This window comes from Xenopus laevis, chromosome 1S, assembly GCF_017654675.1.
Source record: "Xenopus laevis strain J_2021 chromosome 1S, Xenopus_laevis_v10.1, whole genome shotgun sequence".
Lineage (NCBI taxonomy): Eukaryota > Metazoa > Chordata > Amphibia > Anura > Pipidae > Xenopus > Xenopus laevis.
In genome coordinates, this window is record NC_054372.1 from 9,646,594 (window position 1) to 9,667,999 (window position 21,406).

Genomic DNA, 21,406 nt, shown 5'->3' on the forward strand with positions numbered 1-21,406 from the left:
GACTCATTGAAATTTGTGTATTATAATAAATAAAGTACCCCCAGTTGTAAAATATGAGGATATTAGAAGTTACCTCGGAGTTCCATGACCTGTATAAAAACACTCGGCCATCGTCTACGATCGTCTACGGCCTCGTACTTTTATATGGTCATGAAACTCCTCGGTAACTTATAATATCCTTATATTTTACAAAAGGGGGTACTTTATTCACTATATAATGTTCCACTTTTATTATTGGCATTAAGTTCCCACAATTGGAAAGGAAACTTACTCAGAGTTTTATATTTCGTTTCAATTCATTCAATACAAACTATTGGGACAGTGAAAGACTGAGAAGTTTACTCCATATCAACCAATCAGTGATGAGCTTTGTTTAGCCGCTTACAGGAAGCTCAGTAAAGTAAAATTGCCATTGGCTGACGCAGCACATTGTACTGAGTGAAACATTTGCTCTGTTAGTTAATAAACCCCCCGAGCACAAGAATGAATGTTACTTCTTCCCGTCCCCAGCCATGACCAGCCCCTGAGCTTGCTGACTCCATATAAAGCCTTCTCTATGGTATTCCTAGTCCTGTCTATCCTTCACTCTCTCTCTATGACCTACTTATGTCTCAGTCTTCCGCGTTGCCCTGTCTATGCCACACCCCTCTCTATGGTCACACCCCCAACCTATTCCCAACACAAACAGCTGGATCAGAGCTCAGGTGACGTCACTGCCGCCCTGTTGCACAGCTGATCGCTCCCCGGTAATCGGGACAGTGTCGCTCCGCCCATCCGACATCGTTTGGGGCGAGACAGTAGGGCCGGGAATGGAGAGAGACCCAACTTGTCTGCGTGAAAACGGAACATCACAGGCACTGGTGGGACTCCCCTGTCTGTGTCACCTGAAGAAACAGGTTTGGGGCAACAACCGAGGGTTTGAAGGAGTCCCGCATTGTTAGTGGCCTTGTCTGTTGTCTCTCTACGATTTGCCAATGTTCATAGAGTATTAGGGTAAGAATCCCTTCCCTATTCAGCTTTATATTGTTTCCCTATAGTATATAGAACAGCCACTAACCCCTGCACTTTCCCTTATACATTACTATAGAACAGCCACTAACCCCTGCACTTTCCCTTATACATTACTATAGAACAGTCACTAACCCCTGCACTTTCCCTTATACATTACTATAGAACAGCCAGTGACCCCTGCACTTTCCCTTATACATTACTATAGAACAACCCCTGCACTTTCCCTTATACATTACTATAGAGCAGCCACTAACCCCTGCACTTTCCCTTATACATTACTATAGAACAGTCACTAACCCCTGCACTTTCCCTTATACATTACTATAGAACAGTCACTAACCCCTGCACTTTCCCTTATACATTACTATAGAACAGTCACTAACCCCTGCACTTTCCCTTATACATTACTATAGAGCAGCCACTAACCCCTGCACTTTCCCTTATACATTACTATAGAACAGTCACTAACCCCTGCACTTTCCCTTATACATTACTATAGAACAACCCCTGCACTTTCCCTTATACATTACTATAGAGCAGCCACTAACCCCTGCACTTTCCCTTATACATTACTATAGAGCAGCCACTAACCCCTGCACTTTCCCTTATACATTACTATAGAACAGTCACTAACCACTGCACTTTCCCTTATACATTACTATAGAACAGCCACTAAACCCCTGCACTTTCCCCTTATACATTTACTAATAGAACAGTCACTAACCCCTGCACTTTCCCTTATACATTACTATAGAACCCCCTGCACTTTCCCTTATACATTACTATAGAGCAGCCACTAACCCCTGCACTTTCCCTTATACATTACTATAGAACAACCCCTGCACTTTCCCTTATACATTACTATAGAGCAGCCACTAACCCCTGCACTTTCCCTTATACATTACTAAAGAACAACCCTGCACTTTCCCTTATACATTACTATAGAGCAGCCACTAACCCTGCACTTTCCCTTATACATTACTATAGAACAGTCACTAACCCCTGCACTTTCCCTTATAACATTTACTATAGAACAACCCCTGCACTTTCCCTTATACATTACTATAGAGCAGCCACTAACCCCTGCACTTTCCCTTATACATTACTATAGAACAGCCACTAACCACTGCACTTTCCCTTATACATTACTATAGAACAGCCACTGACCCCTGCACTTTCCCTTATACATTACTATAGAACAGCACTAACCCCTGCACTTTCCTTATACATTACTATAGAACAGTCACTAAACCCCTGCACTTTCCTTATACATTACTATAGAACAGCCAGTCACCACTGCACTTTCCCTTATACATTACTATAGAACAGTCACTAACCCCTGCACTTTCCCTTATACATTACTATAGAACAGTCACTAACCCCTGCACTTTCCCTTATACATTACTATAGAACAACCCCTGCACTTTCCCTTATACATTACTATAGAACAGTCACTAACCCCTGCACTTTCCCTTATACATTACTATAGAACAGTCACTAACCCCTGCACTTTCCCTTATACATTACTATAGAACAGCCAGTCACCCCTGCACTTTCCCTTATACATTACTATAGAACAGTCACTAACCCCTGCACTTTCCCTTATACATTACTATAGAACAGCCACTAACCCCTGCACTTTCCCTTATACATTACTATAGAACAGCCACTCACCCCTGCACTTTCCCTTATACATTACTATAGAACAGTCACTACCCTGCACTTTCCCTTATACATTACTATAGAACAGCCAGTCACCCCTGCACTTTCCTTATACATTACTATAGAACAGTCCACTAACCCCTGCACTTTCCCTTATACATTACTATAGAACAGTCACTAACCCCTGCACTTTCCTTATACATTACTATAGAACAGTCACTACCCTGCACTTTCCCTTATACATTACTATAGAACAGTCACTAACCCCTGCACTTTCCCTTATACATTACTATAGAACAGTCACTAACCCCTGCACTTTCCCTTATACATTACTATAGAACAGTCACTAACCCCTGCACTTTCCCTTATACATTACTATAGAACAGTCACTAACCCCTGCACTTTCCCTTATACATTACTATAGAACAGTCCACTAACCCTGCACTTTCCCTTATACATTACTATAGAACAGTCACTAACCCTGCACTTTCCCTTATACATTACTATAGAACAGTCACTAACCCCCTGCACTTTCCCTTTACATTACTATAGAACATCACTAACCCTGATTCCTTATACATTACTATAAAAGTCACTAACCCCTGCACTTTCCCTTATACATTACTATAGAACAGCCAGTACCCCTGCACTTTCCCTTATACATTACTATAGAACAGCCATACCCCTGCACTTTCCCTTATACATTACTATAGAACAGTCACTACCCCTGCACTTTCCCTTATACATTACTATAGAACAGCCAGTACCCCTGCACTTTCCCTTATACATTACTATAGAACAGTCATAACCCCTGCACTTTCCCTTATACATTACTATAGAACAGCACTAACCCCTGCACTTTCCCTTATACATTACTATAGAACAGTCACTAACCCCTGCACTTTCCCTTATACATTACTATAGAACAGTCACTAACCCCTGCACTTTCCCTTATACATTACTATAGAACAGTCACTAACCCTGCACTTTCCCTTATACATTACTATAGAACAGCCATACCCCTGCACTTTCCCTTATACATTACTATAGAACAGTCACTAACCCCTGCACTTTCCCTTATACATTACTATAGAACAGTCACTACCCCTGCACTTTCCCTTATACATTACTATAGAACAGTCACTAACCCTGCACTTTCCCTTATACATTACTATAGAACAGCACTAACCCCTGCACTTTCCCTTATACATTACTATAGAACAGTCACTAACCCCTGCACTTTCCCTTATACATTACTATAGAACAGCCATCCCCCTGCACTTTCCCTTATACATTACTATAGAACAGCACTAACCCCTGCACTTTCCCTTATACATTACTATAGAACAGTCACTAACCCTGCACTTTCCCTTATACATTACTATAGAACAGCCACTAACCCCTGCACTTTCCCTTATACATTACTATAGAACAGTCACTAACCCCTGCACTTTCCCTTATACATTACTATAGAACAGTCACTAACCCCTGCACTTTCCCTTATACATTACTATAGAACAGCCACTAACCCCTGCACTTTCCCTTATACATTACTATAGAACAGTCACTAACCCCTGCACTTTCCCTTATACATTACTATAGAACAGTCACTAACCCCTGCACTTTCCTTATACATTACTATAGAACAGTCACTAACCCTGCACTTTCCCTTATACATTACTATAGAACAGCACTACCCTGCACTTCCCTATACATTACTATAGAACAGTCACAACCCCTGCACTTTCCCTTATACATTACTATAGAACAGTCACTAACCCTGCACTTTCCCTTATACATTACTATAGAAACAGTACCCCTGCACTTTCCCTTATACATTACTATAGACAACCATACACCCTGCACTTTCCCTTATACATTACTATAGAACAGTCACTAACCCCTGCACTTTCCCTTATACATTACTATAGAACAGCCAGTGACCCCTGCACTTTCCCTTATACATTACTATAGAACAGCCACTAACCCCTGCACTTTCCCTTATACATTACTATAGAACAGCCACTAACCCCTGCACTTTCCCTTATACATTACTATAGAACAGTCACTAACCCCTGCACTTTCCCTTATACATTACTATAGAACAGCCAGTGACCCCTGTACTTTCCCTTATACATTACTATAGAACAGCCAGTGACCCCTGCACTTTCCCTTATACATTACTATAGAACAGTCACTAACCCCTGCACTTTCCCTTATACATTACTATAGAACAGCCACTAACCCCTGCACTTTCCCTTATACATTACTATAGAACAGCCACTAACCCCTGCACTTTCCCTTATACATTACTGTAGAACAGTCACTGACCCCTGCACTTTCCCTTATATATTACTATAGAACAGTCACTAACCCCTGCACTTTCCCTTATATATTACTATAGAACAGCCAGTTTCCCCTATAGAACAGCCAGTAGCCTATAGTAGCCTTTTTAATATTCCTCGGAATCAGCTGTACTATCCCCCTATACGTATAATGTCAGTATTTGGATATCTCTGTTAAACACTCAGCCCTGCATAACTAATTACAACCTATTTACATGCTAATTTCTTTATCTGTGGCAGTTCTCTCCCAATGTGTGTGTGTATCAGGCACGCAGCTATTCCAGAACCTTATTTACTGATCCACACTGAGCCAAGGTTCTTCGTATCATCTCTCAGCAACCAGTTATTTCAGAGCTTTACTTATAAATCAATAGTGGACATCCTAATCATTTCCCTATTTGATCCCTGGGTTATCAGCAGTTTCCACATATAATCATTTAAGACCAATATATCCATCTCTCTATCTGTAATACCCTGTACCTGCCCATACAACTTTCCCTTCTGCACTATAGGCTGTACAAAAGCAGTTGATTCAATGCACCTTTGTGTGTACACCATGTTTTCCATGGCTTCCTTTTATACAAAACCATCAGCTTAATGACAGTTGCATTGATCAGATTTGTTTCAGTAAGTGTCAGACAACTCCGGAAACATGAGCGACAGAGATAAAGAGAATCAAACAGATATTTAAAGCCCCCAGACTCTGTAAATGGGAATGTCCATCGTTTTGTATTTAAGGATCCAGCTTGTGGTTACACCCATCTCTGCCTTGGCAGGGGGAGCTTTGAAAAGAAGCGTCTTCTCAACACAGCGGGACGATGTGGCTGAAGCTGTTCTTTCTGCTGCTCTACTTCCTAATCCTATTTATCCTGGCGAGGTTCTTTGAGACGATTGTGTGGTACGAAACGGGCATCTTGGCCAGTCAACTGCTGGACCCTGTGACTCTGAGCTTTCACCAGCTCAAGACCATATTGGAATGCAGGGGTCTGGGATACTCGGGATTGCCGGAGAAGAAGGATGTCAGGGAGCTGATGGAAAAATCAGGTAATAAACTGAGATAAAGGGAGAGAGAGAATTGGGGGAAACACGTTTGGTTTGTGTGAATTTCCATTACTCTTTAACATGCTAAATTACTTTCTATGAAGATGTCAGTGATATATTAAAGGGATTCTGTCATGATTTTTATTTCTGTTTACACTGCAAATAATTCACTCTACAATATAAAATGTCATTCCTGAAGCAGCAAGTTTATTTAGTTGTAATATTGGTGTGTCGGTGCATCTCAGCTCATTTTGCCTGGTCATGTGATTTCAGAAAGAGCCAGCACTTTAGGATGGAACTGCTTTCTGGCAGGCTGTTGTTTCTCCTACTCAATGTAACTGAATGTGTCTCAGTGGGACCTGGATTTTACTATTGAGTGCTGTTCTTAGATCTACCAGGCAGCTGTTATCTTGTGTTAGGGAGCTGCTATCTGGTTACCTTCCCATTGTTCTGCTGTTTGGCTGCTGGGGGGAAAGGGAGGGGGTGATATCACTACAACTTGCAGTACAGCAGTAAAGAGTGATTGAAGTTTATCAGAGCACAAGTCACATGACTGGGGCAGCTGGGAAACCGACAATATGTCTAGCCCCATGTCAGATTTCAAAATTGAATATAAAAAAATCTGTTTGCTCTTTTGAGAAATGGATTCAGTGCAGAATTCTTTTTTCCCCATGAAAGTATCCCTTTGAGGATTATAATAATTGATCTTGATGCCATAAAACAGGAATGTCCAAAATCAGGCCCTGCCCAATTGTGGCCCTTTTTCAAATGTACACTGACCCTCAGCCTCCATCATGAAATTAATTATAATGCTGCCCGCCAGCACAGTGCGATCAGGAATTGAGTAATCGTAGCAGTAATATTTGGGCACATTAGTGAAATGATCTGCCACTTGGTCTATACTGCTGCCTGTGTACTGAAGGGGTTAACAGAAAATTCTCGGATCCACACACACTCTATTTATCTGCAGTCGGGGACGTAGCCCTATTTTTTTTTTTTGTCGAATAGGTCCATATTCGGCCGAATTTGAATCCTACTAATCGAAGTAATAGCTCATTCGATCAAATTTCGATTCAAAGTTTTTCCCCAGAAAACCGTGGATTTTTCAAAGTCTACCAAATGACTCCAAATAGGTTCTAGGAGGTCCCCCATAGGCTAAAATAGCAATTCGGCAGGTTTTAGCTGGCGAATGGTTGAAGTCAATTTTAAAGGAGATAGTACGGGATAAATTTCGATATTTGAATTTTATTCAAATTCAAATGGTATTTGGACTATTCCCTAGTTGAAGTACACAAAAAATAGCTCGAAATTCAAATTTTTTTTCATTCGAAAAATCACCTCAACCTTTGAAGAATCTGCTCTGTAGTGTCCGTCACACCATGGGGGGGGGTGCAAGAGGGGGCAGTTGCCACACCCTGACTTCTCCAGCTAGTTGCAAGAAATTGTTTGTAAATTTAATTCCAAACAACACAAAAGTTTTTTTATATTTCCCACCCCAAGGCAAACCTTGAAAGACTTATTCTGAATTAGGGCTGCAGAGATTCTTAGCCAAACCTCTGGGAGAGTCCTGCAGCGGGTTGAGGGTAGGATTTTCAGGTGCGGGTGTAGATGTGGGTTGCGGATCTCATCTAAACTTCTTATCTTATTTTGTATTGTCTATATTTTGCTCCTTTTAAGATTTTACAAAACTTTTTGTTCTGCCCACTTTTGATGATGTCACTTCCAGTTTGCAGCAACATCACTTCCTGATTAATGGCAGTTGTCAGGTTGTGGATACGGCAGTTGCAGGTCTGGTAGCGAATCAAAGTGGGTAAAAAGGCGGGCTGTGGGTTCGGGTCAGCTCTTATAAATTAGTTCCGCGTAGGACCTCGTAGGATCTGCTTTTGGATGGATCACTTGTGCTTCTTAAAGTGGATCTGCCAAGTAGTGATTGCAAGTAAATTTGTTTTTGGCACACGCATATGTTTATCTAAATAAATGTATTTTAAAATATAAATTACTGCATGGCAGCACACATACCAGTGCAATTAGCATCAGAATTTAATAATCAGCAAACCTGTAGCATCAGCTTATATTACAGCCAGGGAAGCTCATTTTCTGCTGGATAATTAGTGACGAGCCCTAAGCTTAGCTTCTCAACAGCCAATCAGAGCCCACTGAGCATGTGAGTGTCACAGACACTTTCCAAGATGGTGACCCCCTGTGACAAGTTTGAAGTCCTGGATCATTGCTGCTATTGACAAGCTCAAACTTTAGCCTCGTGCAATAAGTTCACTATATAAAATATGCCATTTTTAACCATAATAATTTTTAGGGGTTAGTTCTTCTTTAAGGCAACCTTATCCTATGACTGAATGCACCCCCCCTTTCTAGCACCCAATGGGTCCCCACTGCTAGTGTGTTGACCTGAGTGCTTGTGTGTGGCACTGAAAGAAACAAGGTGGCACAGCATTACCTGATAGCCAAAGGGGCTAGCAACTGGTGCAATAACTTTGTGTGTGCATGGACATGGACATTTGTACACAACAATATAAAACAGACAAAGATGATCCTTTAGGCCTTACGTTTCCCTGTTTAAGGGGTTGTTCACCTTTAAATGAACATTTAGGGGCAGATTTATCAAGGGTCAAATTTCGAGGTTTAATAAACCCTCGAATTCGACCCTCAAAGTAAAATCCTTCGAATATCGAATTCGAAGGATTTTAGCGCAAATACTTTGATCGAACGATCGAATAAAAATCGAACGATAAAATCCTTCAAATCTAACGATTCCAACAATTTTTATCGATCGATCACAGGATTTTTATTTGATCAAAAAAACTTGAACCTCGGTAGGTTTAAACTGGCGAAGTATGTAGTCGAAGTATTTTTTAAAGAGACAGCACTTCGACTATCGAATAGTCGAACGATTTTTAGTTTGAATCGAAGTCGAAGGTCGTAGTAGCCTATTCGATGGTCGAAGTACCCAAAAAATTACTTCGAAATTGGAATTTTTTTTAATTCGAATCCTTCACTCAAGCTTAGTAAATCTGCCCCTTAGTATGATGTAGAGAGGCATATTCAATTTGCAATTGGTCTTCATTTTTTATTATTTGTGGTTTCTAAGTTATTTAGCTTTTTATTCAGCAGCTCTGCAGTTTGCAGTTTCAGCAGTCTGGTTACTAGGGTCCAAATTTCCCTAGCGACCATGCACTGAATTGAATAAAGACTGGAATATGAATAGTAGAGGCCTGAAATGAAAGAGGAGTAATAACAAGTAACAATAAATGTGTGACTTACAGAGCATTTGTTTTTTAGTTGGAAAGGGTCAGAAGAAAAAGGTAAATAATTAAAAATCTATAGAAAAGAAATAATAAAGACCAGTTGGAAAGTTGCTTAGAATTAGCCATTCTATAACATACTAAAAGTTAACTTGAAGGTGAACCACTCCTTTAATCTCCACTGGCAGCCAATTAGCAACCTATCTGTGTATTTTTGTATATGGATTTCTGCACCGTCCGTTGATTGAAGCAGTTCAATGGATTTTCTTATTTCAGTTATGAAGACTGCCATGATGGAAAAATGGATAAGTCTAACGACTTTATCATTTATCACCTATTTGTAGGAGACCTGATGGAAGGGGAATTGTATTCTGCCATGAAAGAAGAAGAAGCCTCCGAGACGGTGTCCAGCACCAACTTCAGTGGGGAAATGCACTTTTATGAACTAGTGGAAGACACAAAAGATGGAATCTGGTTGGTGCAGGTAAGTACTGGCTGACTTGCATTTTCTTCATGGCCAATGATCTGCATTCATTCTCTCTCTGCTGTGTAGCCATGGGGGCAGCCATTCAAGCACAGGATACACAGTAGATAACAGTTAAGTACTACTATAGTTTATATAAACAAGCTGCTGTGTAGCCATGGGGGCAGCCATTCAAGCACAGGATACACAGTAGATAACAGATAAGTACTACTATAGTTTATATAAACAAGCTGCTGTGTAGCCATGGGGGCAGCCATTCAAGCACAGGACACACAAGTAGATAACAGATAAGTACTACTATAGTTTATATAAACAAGCTGCTGTGTAGCCATGGGGCAGCCATTCAAGCACAGGATACACAGTAGATAACAGATAAGTACTACTATAGTTTATATAAACAAGCTGCTGTGTAGCCATGGGGGCAGCCATTCAAGCACAGGACACACAGTAGATAACAGATAAGTACTGAAAAATCCCATTGTATACTACAGAGCGTATATGTTATCTACTGTGTATCCTGGGCTTGAATGGCTGCCCCCATGGCTACACAGAAGCTTGTTTATATAAACTATAGTAGTACTTATCTGTTATCTACTGTGTATCCTGTGCTTGAATGGCTGCCCCATGGCTACACAGCAGCTTGTTTATATAAACTATAGTAGTACTTATCTGTTATCTACTGTGTATCCTGTGCTTGAATGGCTGCCCCCATGGCTACACAGCAGCTTGTTATATAAACTATAGTAGTACTCATCTGTTATCTGCTGTGTATCCTGTGCTTGAATGGCTGCCCCATGGCTACACAGCAGCTTGTTTATATAAACTATAGTAGTACTTATCTGTTATCTACTGTGTATCCTGTGCTTGAATGGCTGCCCCATGGCTACACAGCAGCTTGTTTATATAAACTATAGTAGTACTTATCTGTTATCTACTGTGTATCCTGGGCTTGAATGACTGCCCCCATGGCTACACAGCAGCTTGTTTATATAAACTATAGTAGTACTTATCTGTTATCTACTGTGGATCCTGTGCTTGAATGGCTGCCCCCATGGCTACACAGCAGCTTGTTTATATAAACTATAGTAGTACTTATCTGTTATCTACTGTGTATCCTGTGCTTGAATGGCTGCCCCATGGCTACACAGCAGCTTGTTTATATAAACTATAGTAGTACTTATCTGTTATCTACTGTGTATCCTGGGCTTGAATGACTGCCCCCATGGCTACACAGCAGCTTGTTTATATAAACTATAGTAGTACTTATCTGTTATCTACTGTGTATCCTGTGCTTGAATGGCTGCCCCCATGGCTACACAGCAGCTTGTTTATATAAACTATAGTAGTACTTATCTGTTATCTACTGTGTAGCCTGTGCTTGAATGGCTGCCCCCATGGCTACACAGCAGCTTGTTTATATAAACTATAGTAGTACTTATCTGTTATCTACTGTGTATCCTGGGCTTGAATGGCTGCCCCCATGGCTACACAGCAGCTTGTTTATATAAACTATAGTAGTACTTATCTGTTATCTACTGTGTATCCTGTGCTTGAATGGCTGCCCCCATGGCTACACAGCAGCTTGTTTATATAAACTATAGTAGTACTTATCTGTTATCTACTTGGCAGTTCATGAGCCCCATGCCATCACTGTTGGTAATGTGTACACAGGATATCTTACCTCCCTGGATTTTTGGTCATTTTAAGATGACTTTAATAAAAGTTGTATTTTAATCAGGGTGGGTTCATTTTCCAAGGGTGATGGTTTTTTTTTCTTTTACCATTTCATAGTACCAGCTGTTCTTGTAAGAATTCAAATCAGATTACTAGGCATAATACTTTAGTGTAGTTGTGGCATCTACAAAATAATTAACCCAATTCTTCTTTCCTTCACCTAAACTGGTTTTGTTGTAACTGTTAAAGCATTAACCCAATGTAAACAATAAGAAGACAATGCTGAATTATTTTAAGAGACACACCCACATGTCTTAGTATTAAAGGAGAAGGAAAGGTTGAAACTAAGTAAGCTTTATCAGAAAGGTCTATATAAATACACCAGTAAACCCTCAAAGTAATGCTGCTCTGAGTCCACTGTCAAAAGAAACATCACATTTCTTTCCTTCTATTGTGTACTCATGGGCTTCTGTATCAGACTTCCTGCCTTCAGCTTAAACCTCCAGGGCTAGGGCTTGAGCATGCTCAGTTTGCTCCTCTCTTCTCCCCTCCCTGCTGTAATCTGAGCTCAGAGCTGTAAGTGAGCAGGGAGAGACCCAGGCAGGAAGTGATGTCACACCAAGCTAATATGGCAGCTTCTATCCTAAACAAACAGAGACAGTGTCTAGAGCTGTTTACTCAGGTATGGTAAAGCATTCTGCAGAATAAATATATTGTGCACTATTGTGGCTAATCTGTTGGCAATAAACTGTCTTGGAGCTTTCCTTCTCCTTTAAAGTGATATTGTGCATATTCCTGTGTCTGTGTTGGATAATAAAGGGCAAACTTTCCAGCAATGTGTTAGGCATGCGGCAGATACAGAGTATTTATTTACAACTGGTCTGTCTGGTTCCCGCACACTGATAACTGTTTGTCCCAAATTTTCATCTACACACACATTAGTTTATTCTGAGGTTGCACTGAATCCACTATTTGGGATTTGGCCGAATCCTTAATGAAAGATTCTGCTGAATACTGAACCGAATCCAAATCTTAATTTACATATGCAAATTAGGGACAGGAAGACAAAAAGAGGAAAAAAACTTTTAAATCCTTGTTTTGTGACAAAAAATTACATCATTTTCCTTCCTGTCCCTCATTTGCACATTTTCGGCTCAGCCAGGCACAAGAATTTGGCCGAATCCTGCTGAAAAATGCTGAATACCGAACCTAATCCTGGATTGGGTGCATCGCTAGTTTATTCACTTTGATCTGCATATGAATTGAATATGAAGCCGAATATGAAGCCGATATAATGATATAACCTGTTTCCTCTCACAGGTAATTGCAAACGACCGAAGTCCCCTTGTAAGTAGAAATCACTGGGAAAAGGTGGTGAAAAAAGTGACAACATTTGGAATTCGCACCGGGACCTTTAACTGCTCCAGTGATCCCAGGTGGGTAACACCACGGTACTGACTGAAACTTTACTAACTAGAAAATGAAAAGTGCTGGGGCGAATGGGAATAGATCATTCTCTTCTTGTTCTTATTCCTTTTAATAAAGAATTACAGACACCAGTCATTATGCCAGTAGTTATTACTAAGGGTTTTTTTATTCTAGAGGCTGCCGCATGTTTATTAGGAAAGCTGTAATTGCTGGTGAAAGTGTTAAGCAAACTGTAAATGGGTATTTTAGGTTGTTAAAGGGATACTGTCATTGGAAAAAAGTTTGTTTTCAAAATGAATCAGTTAATAGTGCTGCTCCAGTAGAATTCTGCACTGAAATCCATTTCTCAAAAGAGCAAACAGATATTTTTATATTCAATTTTGAATTCTGACATGGGGGCTAGACATATTGTCGGTTTCCTAGCTGCCCCCAGTCATGCTCTGATAAACTTCAGTCACTCTTTACTGCTGTACTGCAAGTTGGAGTGAGATCACCCCCTCCCTTTCCCCCCCAGCAGCCTAACAACAGAACAATGGGAAGGTAACCAGATAGCAGCTCCCTAACACAAGATAACAGCTGCCTGGTAGATCTAAGAACAACACTCAATAGTAAAATCCAGGTCCCACTGAAACACATTCAGTTACATTGAGTAGGAGAAACAACAGCCTGCCAGAAAGCAGTTCCATCCTAAAGTGCTGGCTCTTTCTGAAATCACATGACCAGGCAAAATGACCTGAGATGCACCTACACACCAATATTACAACTAAATACACTTGTTGGTTCAGGAATGACATTTTATATTGTAGAGTGAATTATTTGCAGTGTAAACTGCAAACACATCATAAAATTAGTGACAGAATCCCTTTAAGACTAATGGCACACAGGGACTTATTTCGGCTTGTGGAAAGGCGTAGGCAAGAATAGGCCCAACAATTACCTTGGCATTCTTCTTTGACTGCATATAGAACCACTGCGGTGGCCCTGGAGCAGGCAAACATATATATATATATATATATATATATATATATATATATATATATATATATATATATATATATATATATATATATATATATATATATATATATATAGTACTATAAAATTTAACTTTTAATGGCCTGCGTTAAAAACAGTCGGTATAGGATCCATTATCTAGAAAGCTCCATGTTACAGGAAGGTCATCTCCCATAGACTCCATTTTATCCATATTTTTAAAAGTGATTTCCTTTTTCTGTGTAATAATAAAACAGTCGCTTGTACTTGATCCCAACTAAGATATAATTAATCCTTATTGGAGGCAAAACCAGCCTATTGGGTTTATTTAAAGGGGTTTTTGGAGATAACTTTGAGTATGATATAGAGAGGGATATTCTGAGATAATTTGCAATTGGTTTTCATTTTCTATTATTGAAGGTTTTTGAGTTATTTAGCTTTTTATTCAGTAGTTCTTCAATTTGCATTTTAAGCAATCTGGTAACTAGGGCCCAAATTATCCTAGCAACCATGCATTGATTTGAATAAGAGACTGGAATATGAATAGGAGAGGGACTGAATATAAAAAGAGTAATTAAAGTAGCAATAATAATGTGTGTAGCCTTACAGAGCATTTGTTTTATAGAAGGGGACAGTGACGCCCATTTGAAAGCTGCAAAGTATCAGAAGAAAAAGAGAAATAATTATAAAACTATAAAAAATAAATAATGAAAACCAATCGAGAAGTTACTTTGAATTGTCCGTTCTATAACATAATAAAAGTTACCTTAAAGGTGAACCACCCCTTTAATGTTTCAATGTTTTAGCAGACTAAAGGTATGAAGATCCAAATTACACCCCAGGTGTTCTCTATACCAGTCCTGTACCAGATTGATTTATGCATCAGAAATAAATATCACACTAGTTAATACAGGTATGGGACCTGATATCCAGAATGCTTGAGACCTGGGGTTTTCTGGATAATGGAGTTTTCCATATATCAGATCTTTGTACCTTAAATCTACTAGAAAATCATGTAAACATTAAATAAACCCAATAGGCTGGTTATGCTTCCAATAAGGATTAATTACATCTTAGTTGGGATCAAGTACAGGTATGGGACCTATTATCCAGAATGCCCGGGACCTGGGGCTTTCCGGATAACAGGTCTTTTCGTAATTTGGATCTTCATACCTTAAGTCTACTAGAAAATCCTGTAAACATTAAATAACCCCAATAGGCTGGTTTTGCTTCCAATAAGGATTAATTATATCTTAGTTGGGATCAAGTACAAGCGACTGTTTTGTTATTACACAGGAAATCATTTTTAAAAATATGGATAAAATGGAGTCTATGGGAGACGGCCTTCCCATAATTCAGATAATATAAGATAATATTCATATTGTTTAGCTCTACTCAGTGCCGGGCCAAGCCGGTTGGGTGCCCTAGGCAACCCAGCCGGCTACGTCGCCCACTCCTCAAGCGTTTGTGCGCATGCCTGGAAGCAAACAAGTGCACACTGAGGATGTTAAGGCTGTGGAGACTCAAGCGCACAAGCGAGTGTGGGCGGAAGAGAGCAGGTACGCGCCGACGAGGAGAAACTGCCAGGGTCTGAACTAGGGGAAGGCGGAAGAAGAGGTATGTGCCTGGCGCCCCAAAACCTTTGCGCCCTAGGCACGTGCCTCTTCTTCCTATCCCTAGTTCTGGCCCTGGCTCTACTCCAAGATTCAGTGCTTTTGGACTTTGATTTCATAGTAAATATAACTGGTACTCGTTCACCCGGACCCTACTGGTAACTAGGGATGCACCGAATCCACTTTTTTTGGATTCGGCCGAACCCTTTCCGAAAGATTCAACTGAATGCCGAACCATATGCAAATTAGGGGTGGGAAGGGGAAAACATTTTTTACTTCCTTGTTTTGTGAAAAAAAAGTCACGTGATTTCCCTTCCCGCCCCTAATTTACATATGCAAGTTAGGATTTGGAATCAGTTCGTCCACGCAGAAGGATGCGGCCGAATATCAGACACTATATCAGAAGCCAAAGGCTATGGGTCTTGTGCAATATATCAGAAGCCAAAGGCTATTGGTCGTGTGCAATATATCAGAAGCCAAAGGCTATTGGTCGTGTGCAATATATCAGAAGCCAATATGCTCACACCCCTCTTATTTGCTCATGTTTCTTTGCCCCCAGGTACTGCAGAAAGAGAGGGTGGATGAGGTCGACGCTTATCATAGCCGTGCCCCAGACCAGTACTTCTAAAGGCAAAGTGATGCTGAAGGAATACAGCGGGCGCAAGATTGAAACCGAGCACATTTTCAAGTGGATAACCGCACACGCTGCCTCGCGGATTAAAACCATTTATAGTTCTGAGCACCTGAAAGACGAATGGAACAAGAGCGACCAATACGGAGTCAAGTTGTACCTTTTCGCCGACCTCGATCAGCCTCCAGCTTTTTTTTCTGCGCTCAGCGTTAAGTTTACTGGGAGGGTAGAGTTCATATTTGTTAATGTTGGCAACTGGGATAACACAAGTTGCATGGCGGAAGTTGGCATCTTCAGGACCCCATCTTATGTTCTTAAAACCCCAGAGGGAATTTACAAGTATGGGAATAATACAGGGGAATACATTTCCCTGCAAGCCATGGATGCGTTTTTACGGTCCCTGCAACCGGAAGTGAACGACTTGTTTGTGTTGAGCTTAGTTTTGGTGAACCTCATGGCGTGGATGGACTTGTTTATCACACAAGGGGCCACCATAAAACGATTTGTTGTCCTAATAAGCACTTTAGGGACGTACAACTCCCTGCTGATCATCTCTTGGTTACCTGTGCTGGGATTCCTGCAACTTCCTTATCTTGACAGTTTCTACGAGTATAGTTTGAAGCTTCTTCGCTACTCTAATACAACCACCTTGGCCTCATGGGTGAGGGCAGATTGGATGTTCTACTCCTCACACCCTGCACTGTTTCTCGGTACTTACCTTGGTCATGGATTGCTCATTGATTACTTTGAGAAGAAACGGCGACGTAACAGCAACGCCGATGAATTGAATGCCAACAATCTGGAGTGGTTGTCCAGCCTTTGGGACTGGTATGCCAGCTACCTGTTTCACCCCATTGCTTCGCTGAACCATTTTCCCATGGACTACGACTGGGATGAAGACCCGGACCTGTTTCTCGAGAGGTTAGCGTTTCCCGATTTATGGCTTCATCCTCTGATCCCTACAGATTACATTAAAAATCTACCAACGTGGCAGTTCCAACGTCCATGTTCTCAGTCGGATGAAGAAACCTTAGACGGATCCCAGGAGAGCGACTGCGACTCGGAACTGGAAAGCAATGATGGTAAACGCTTATGCCGCCATGCAGATTCTGCATTAGAATGCACCTGTCGGAGTTGCTCGTGTCCCTGTAAAACACCAAAATCCAGCCCAAATGGTAGGAAAACCAGGTTGTCCAAATGCACCAAGAACTACATGGAGCCCAACTGGGCCACGTGGCCTGGGAACATGTTGCACTGTACGGAGTGTGTTGTTTGTTTAGAGAATTTTGAAAATGGCTCTTTGCTTATGGGTTTGCCTTGTGGTCACGTATTTCACCAAAATTGCATTGTGATGTGGCTGGCTGGAGGGAGACACTGCTGCCCAGTTTGCCGCTGGGCATCCTATAAAAAGAAACATTTTGCACGTCCTCCGTCTTCTACCAGCGAAACCCCTTCCTAGCATCGTATGTGACGGCCCATGTGCTTCCTTGGCTGTAGCTGCTTCCGTATCCGTTAGAAATTTCATCGAACCAACGTCTTGGTAAATTGGCCAAATGCACATTACGTCTGTCCATGTTGTTGCTTTGTGTGTTGCGTGTCATTGCCTATGTAAGCAAAAACTGGTTTATTTTTTTTTTGGTTTCCACAGAGTCTATTGCTACTCGAGTGTTTATTTTCCAGACTGGTTACTTTTAATAATAATTTACTTCTAATTAAAAAAAAAAAATGCAAGTGACATGACTTTGTAACACCTGTTAAATATACTGAACACCTTATAGTATTCCGAGACATGTGGGATGGTACGTTGGTGCAATTTGACTGAAACTAAATGAAGGAATTAATGCAAATGCTGATTACGTTTCTTGTTGTTTTTTTAATCTTCTAAAAGTCCAAACCTTGTAAAAATACCCCTCTACTAATGCCCCTGCTCCACCATCAAAGACTGTCCAAATTCTTGCTTGTAGGGTGTGCCCTTAATGTTTTGCCCTGGTCCTTCCACTACTCACTGACCGTACACATATAATGTGGCACGTGTACTGGCAGCGATACATCAGGTGCCAGTTAATGAGTACCTGGGACTGACCAGAACAAGTTCAGGAGTTAAAGGGATACTGTCTTTTCAAAACACATCAGTTTACAGTGCTGTTCCAGCAGAATTCTGCACTGAAATCTGTTTCTCAAAAGAGCAAACAGATTTTTTTTAATATTTAATTTTGAAATCTGACATGGGGCTAGACATATTGTCAATTTCCCAGCTGCCCCTGGTCATGTGACTTGTGCTTGCACTTTAGGAGAGAAATGCTTTCTGGCAGGCTGCTGTTTTTCCTTCTCAATGTAACTGAAAGTGTCTCAGTGGGACCTGGATTTTTACTATTGAGTGTTGTTCTTAGATCTACCAGGCAGCTGTTATCTTGTGTTAGGGAGCTGTTATCTAGTTACCTTCCCATTGTTCTTTTGTTTGACTGCTGGGGGGGGGGGGGAAGGGAGGGGGTGATATCACTCCAACTTGCAGTACAGCAGTAAAGAGTGATTGAAGTTTATCAGAGCACAAGTCACATGACTGGGGGCAGCTGGGAAATTGACAATATGTCTAGCCCCATGTCAGATTTCAAAACTGAATATAAAAAAATCTGTTTGCTCTTTTGAGAAATGGATTTCAGTGCAGAATTCTGCTGGAGCAGCACTATTAACTGATTCATTTTGAGAATATTTTTTTTCCCCATGACAGTATCCCTTTAAGAAATAAAAACTACACCATAAAAATCATGACAGAATCCCTTTAGGTTGGTAGGATCAGAGGTTCATACGTAAATATAAATGTTAAGAGTCTAGTTGCCCTTGAACACAGATTTTGTTACGCGTTGTTTAAAGACAAATCTAGTACAGAAACAGTGTTGGACTGGCCCACTAGGATACCAAGGAAACTCTTGGGGGGGCCCAGGTGTCAGTGGCCCCTCATGTTGCTAAACATTTGGCCTGTTTTATAACCATTCCCTATTTCTATGAGAACAAAGAGGCTAAATAGATGGAATAATAGATTATAGTATGTAAAGAAAAGAGACTAGGAGAATAGAGGTTGAGTCAGAAGAGGAAGAATAAAAGTACTAAGAGTTGGGGCCCTGATTTAAGGTTTTTGGGGGGCCCCTGGTGTCCCAGTCCGACGCTGTACAGAAGTATCTACCTGTAACTTAACCACATCTGCCTTTTATACCACCCAAATCAGTGCTTATCGGTACTCCAGATACTGAAATAAAAATATGCACCAATCTAATTTAAAATGACCGTTCATGTCTGCTCTGATAGGAAAAGCACTTTTGGAGAGCTGCAGTCTGTGTGTATGCAAAACGGCAGGAATTTTGGGAACAAAGCCAAGTTCTGGCCCGAAATAGAAAAGCTCAAGTTCATTGGATCATTTTGTTTGGCTTTGTACATTATAAATGGATATTATACAGAATTACTCTATGTAGAATATGTATTTATCTTCTGGATCCAAAGCCACAGGTTAAATATCCCCCCCCCCAGGGTGTTTCTGCCATGTTGTGTTATGACAATATCCATGGAAATTGAATCTCTGTATTATTCCCAGCCTGCCACTGACCAGTAAATGCTCAAATATAAACCACATTTTCCATCCAAGCCCAATGGTCTGAATGAGTGGAACTGGGATGAACTATGTCCCTTTCACTATTAAACTTCTCAAGCCACGTGTGTAGATCCAGGGCACCAGGAACAATCCAGAGCAAACCTGGTCTCCTACCCCAACCCAATAGCCGTCTCTTTGTTTCAGTGTACTGGTAGGGTGGCAGAAATCTCTAGTATTGCTGAGCTCTCTACACTAGAAGAACCAAAGGAGAAGTTTGTAGGGGCATAGGTGGCTGCATGTAGGATTCTATTACCCTCCTACCGCGAAACTGCCATCTATGAGGAGGTTCTTACCTCAACCTGTGCCAATAACAGTCATGAGAAGCTTCAGCCCAGCTGTGTTCCACTAGGATTGTAGACTTCTGGGGTGTTCACACATGCAATAGGGCAAATATCAGTCACACTTGCCAACCTTATGGGGCAGATTTATCAAGGTACGAATTGTAAATTAGAATTTTCGAGTGGGATTTTTGGTCAAAACTCACAGATTCGAGTTGGGAATAATCCAAACTCGAATTTGAAATTAAGATTAAGGGAGTTATTTACTAAACTTCGAATGTCAAAAACCTGAAAAATTTGTGTATATTGGATGAAAAAAGTCTGAAGCCGAAAATCCGGCATCTCAGATCTGCGATGTTGCATATAAGTCTATATATTTTGGGCAAAAATCGGAAAAAATCAGGTGGAGAATCCTAAAAATTCGTTTAGTTTTTTCCACAATTTTTTTCGGAAAAATGTATAGATAAATATGGAGAGAAAAAACGTGCGGATTTGGTCGGAGTTGTTTAGAAAAATATTGAGATAAATATGGACTTTCATAAATGGGCCTCTTATTAAACCTTGACCCTGGGAACAACTCAAATTTGATATTACGCCACCTAAATCCTTCCAATGGCAGAGGTCCAGTGACCCATTTGGAGATGTTAACAACACCTGAGTTTTCAGATAAGTAATATTCGTTCGAGTTTTAGACGTTGTGTTTTTTCTTTGGGTTTCGAGGTCATTTGAGTTCATTTGAAGATAAAAAAAAAATCTCTATAACTCGACCTTTGATAAATCTGCCGCTATCTCTCTCACCACATCCCGACACCAAGACAAAATAAATATAGAGGGGGGGGGGTAGCATTTTTTAACAGTCAAATGTAGGTTGCACTGCCCCAGAGTAACACATTTATCAGTTTCATGGACAATAGCAACAGAATAAAGAGAATATACTATTTCCTCCCATTTTCCACTGTTCAATCTTCTTTCTGAACCGGGTCTATGTCACTGGTTCTGTGTTTCCCCTTATCCACATGCAATCTGGTTGCTAGGGTCCAAATTATCTTGGCAACCATGCACTGATTTGAATAAGAGACTGTAATATGAATAGGAGAGGGACTGAATAGAAAGATGAGTAATAACAATTTATTTAGCAATAACAATAAATGTGTAGCCTTACAGAGAACTTTTTTTTTATATGGGGTCAGTGACCCCCATTTGAAAGCCAGAGAAGACTGAAAATAATTCAAAAACTAGAAAAAAATGAAGACCAATTGAAAAGTTTCTTAGAATTATCCATTCTATAACATACTATAACATAGGTGAACCGCCCCTTTAAGCAGTGTCGGACTGGCCCACCG

At 40.6% G+C, this 21,406-nt stretch overlaps 1 protein-coding gene across 3 annotated transcripts in view; it reads left to right on the forward strand.

The window, feature by feature from the left end:
• The first annotated feature begins 597 nt into the window (after nucleotides 1–597).
• Nucleotides 598–21,406, forward strand: part of rnf103.S (ring finger protein 103 S homeolog) — a 39,071-nt gene continuing 18,262 nt past the window's right edge. Inside the window, exons 1-5 of one of the 3 annotated variants that reach the window (XM_018234796.2) lie at nucleotides 598–993; nucleotides 5,795–6,062; nucleotides 9,664–9,803; nucleotides 12,798–12,913; nucleotides 16,071–17,989. In XM_018234796.2, the coding sequence (XP_018090285.1) occupies nucleotides 5,837–6,062; nucleotides 9,664–9,803; nucleotides 12,798–12,913; nucleotides 16,071–17,601 (2,013 nt within the window). In that variant the 5' untranslated portion in view covers nucleotides 598–993; nucleotides 5,795–5,836 and the 3' untranslated portion in view covers nucleotides 17,602–17,989. 3 annotated transcript variants of the gene reach the window in all.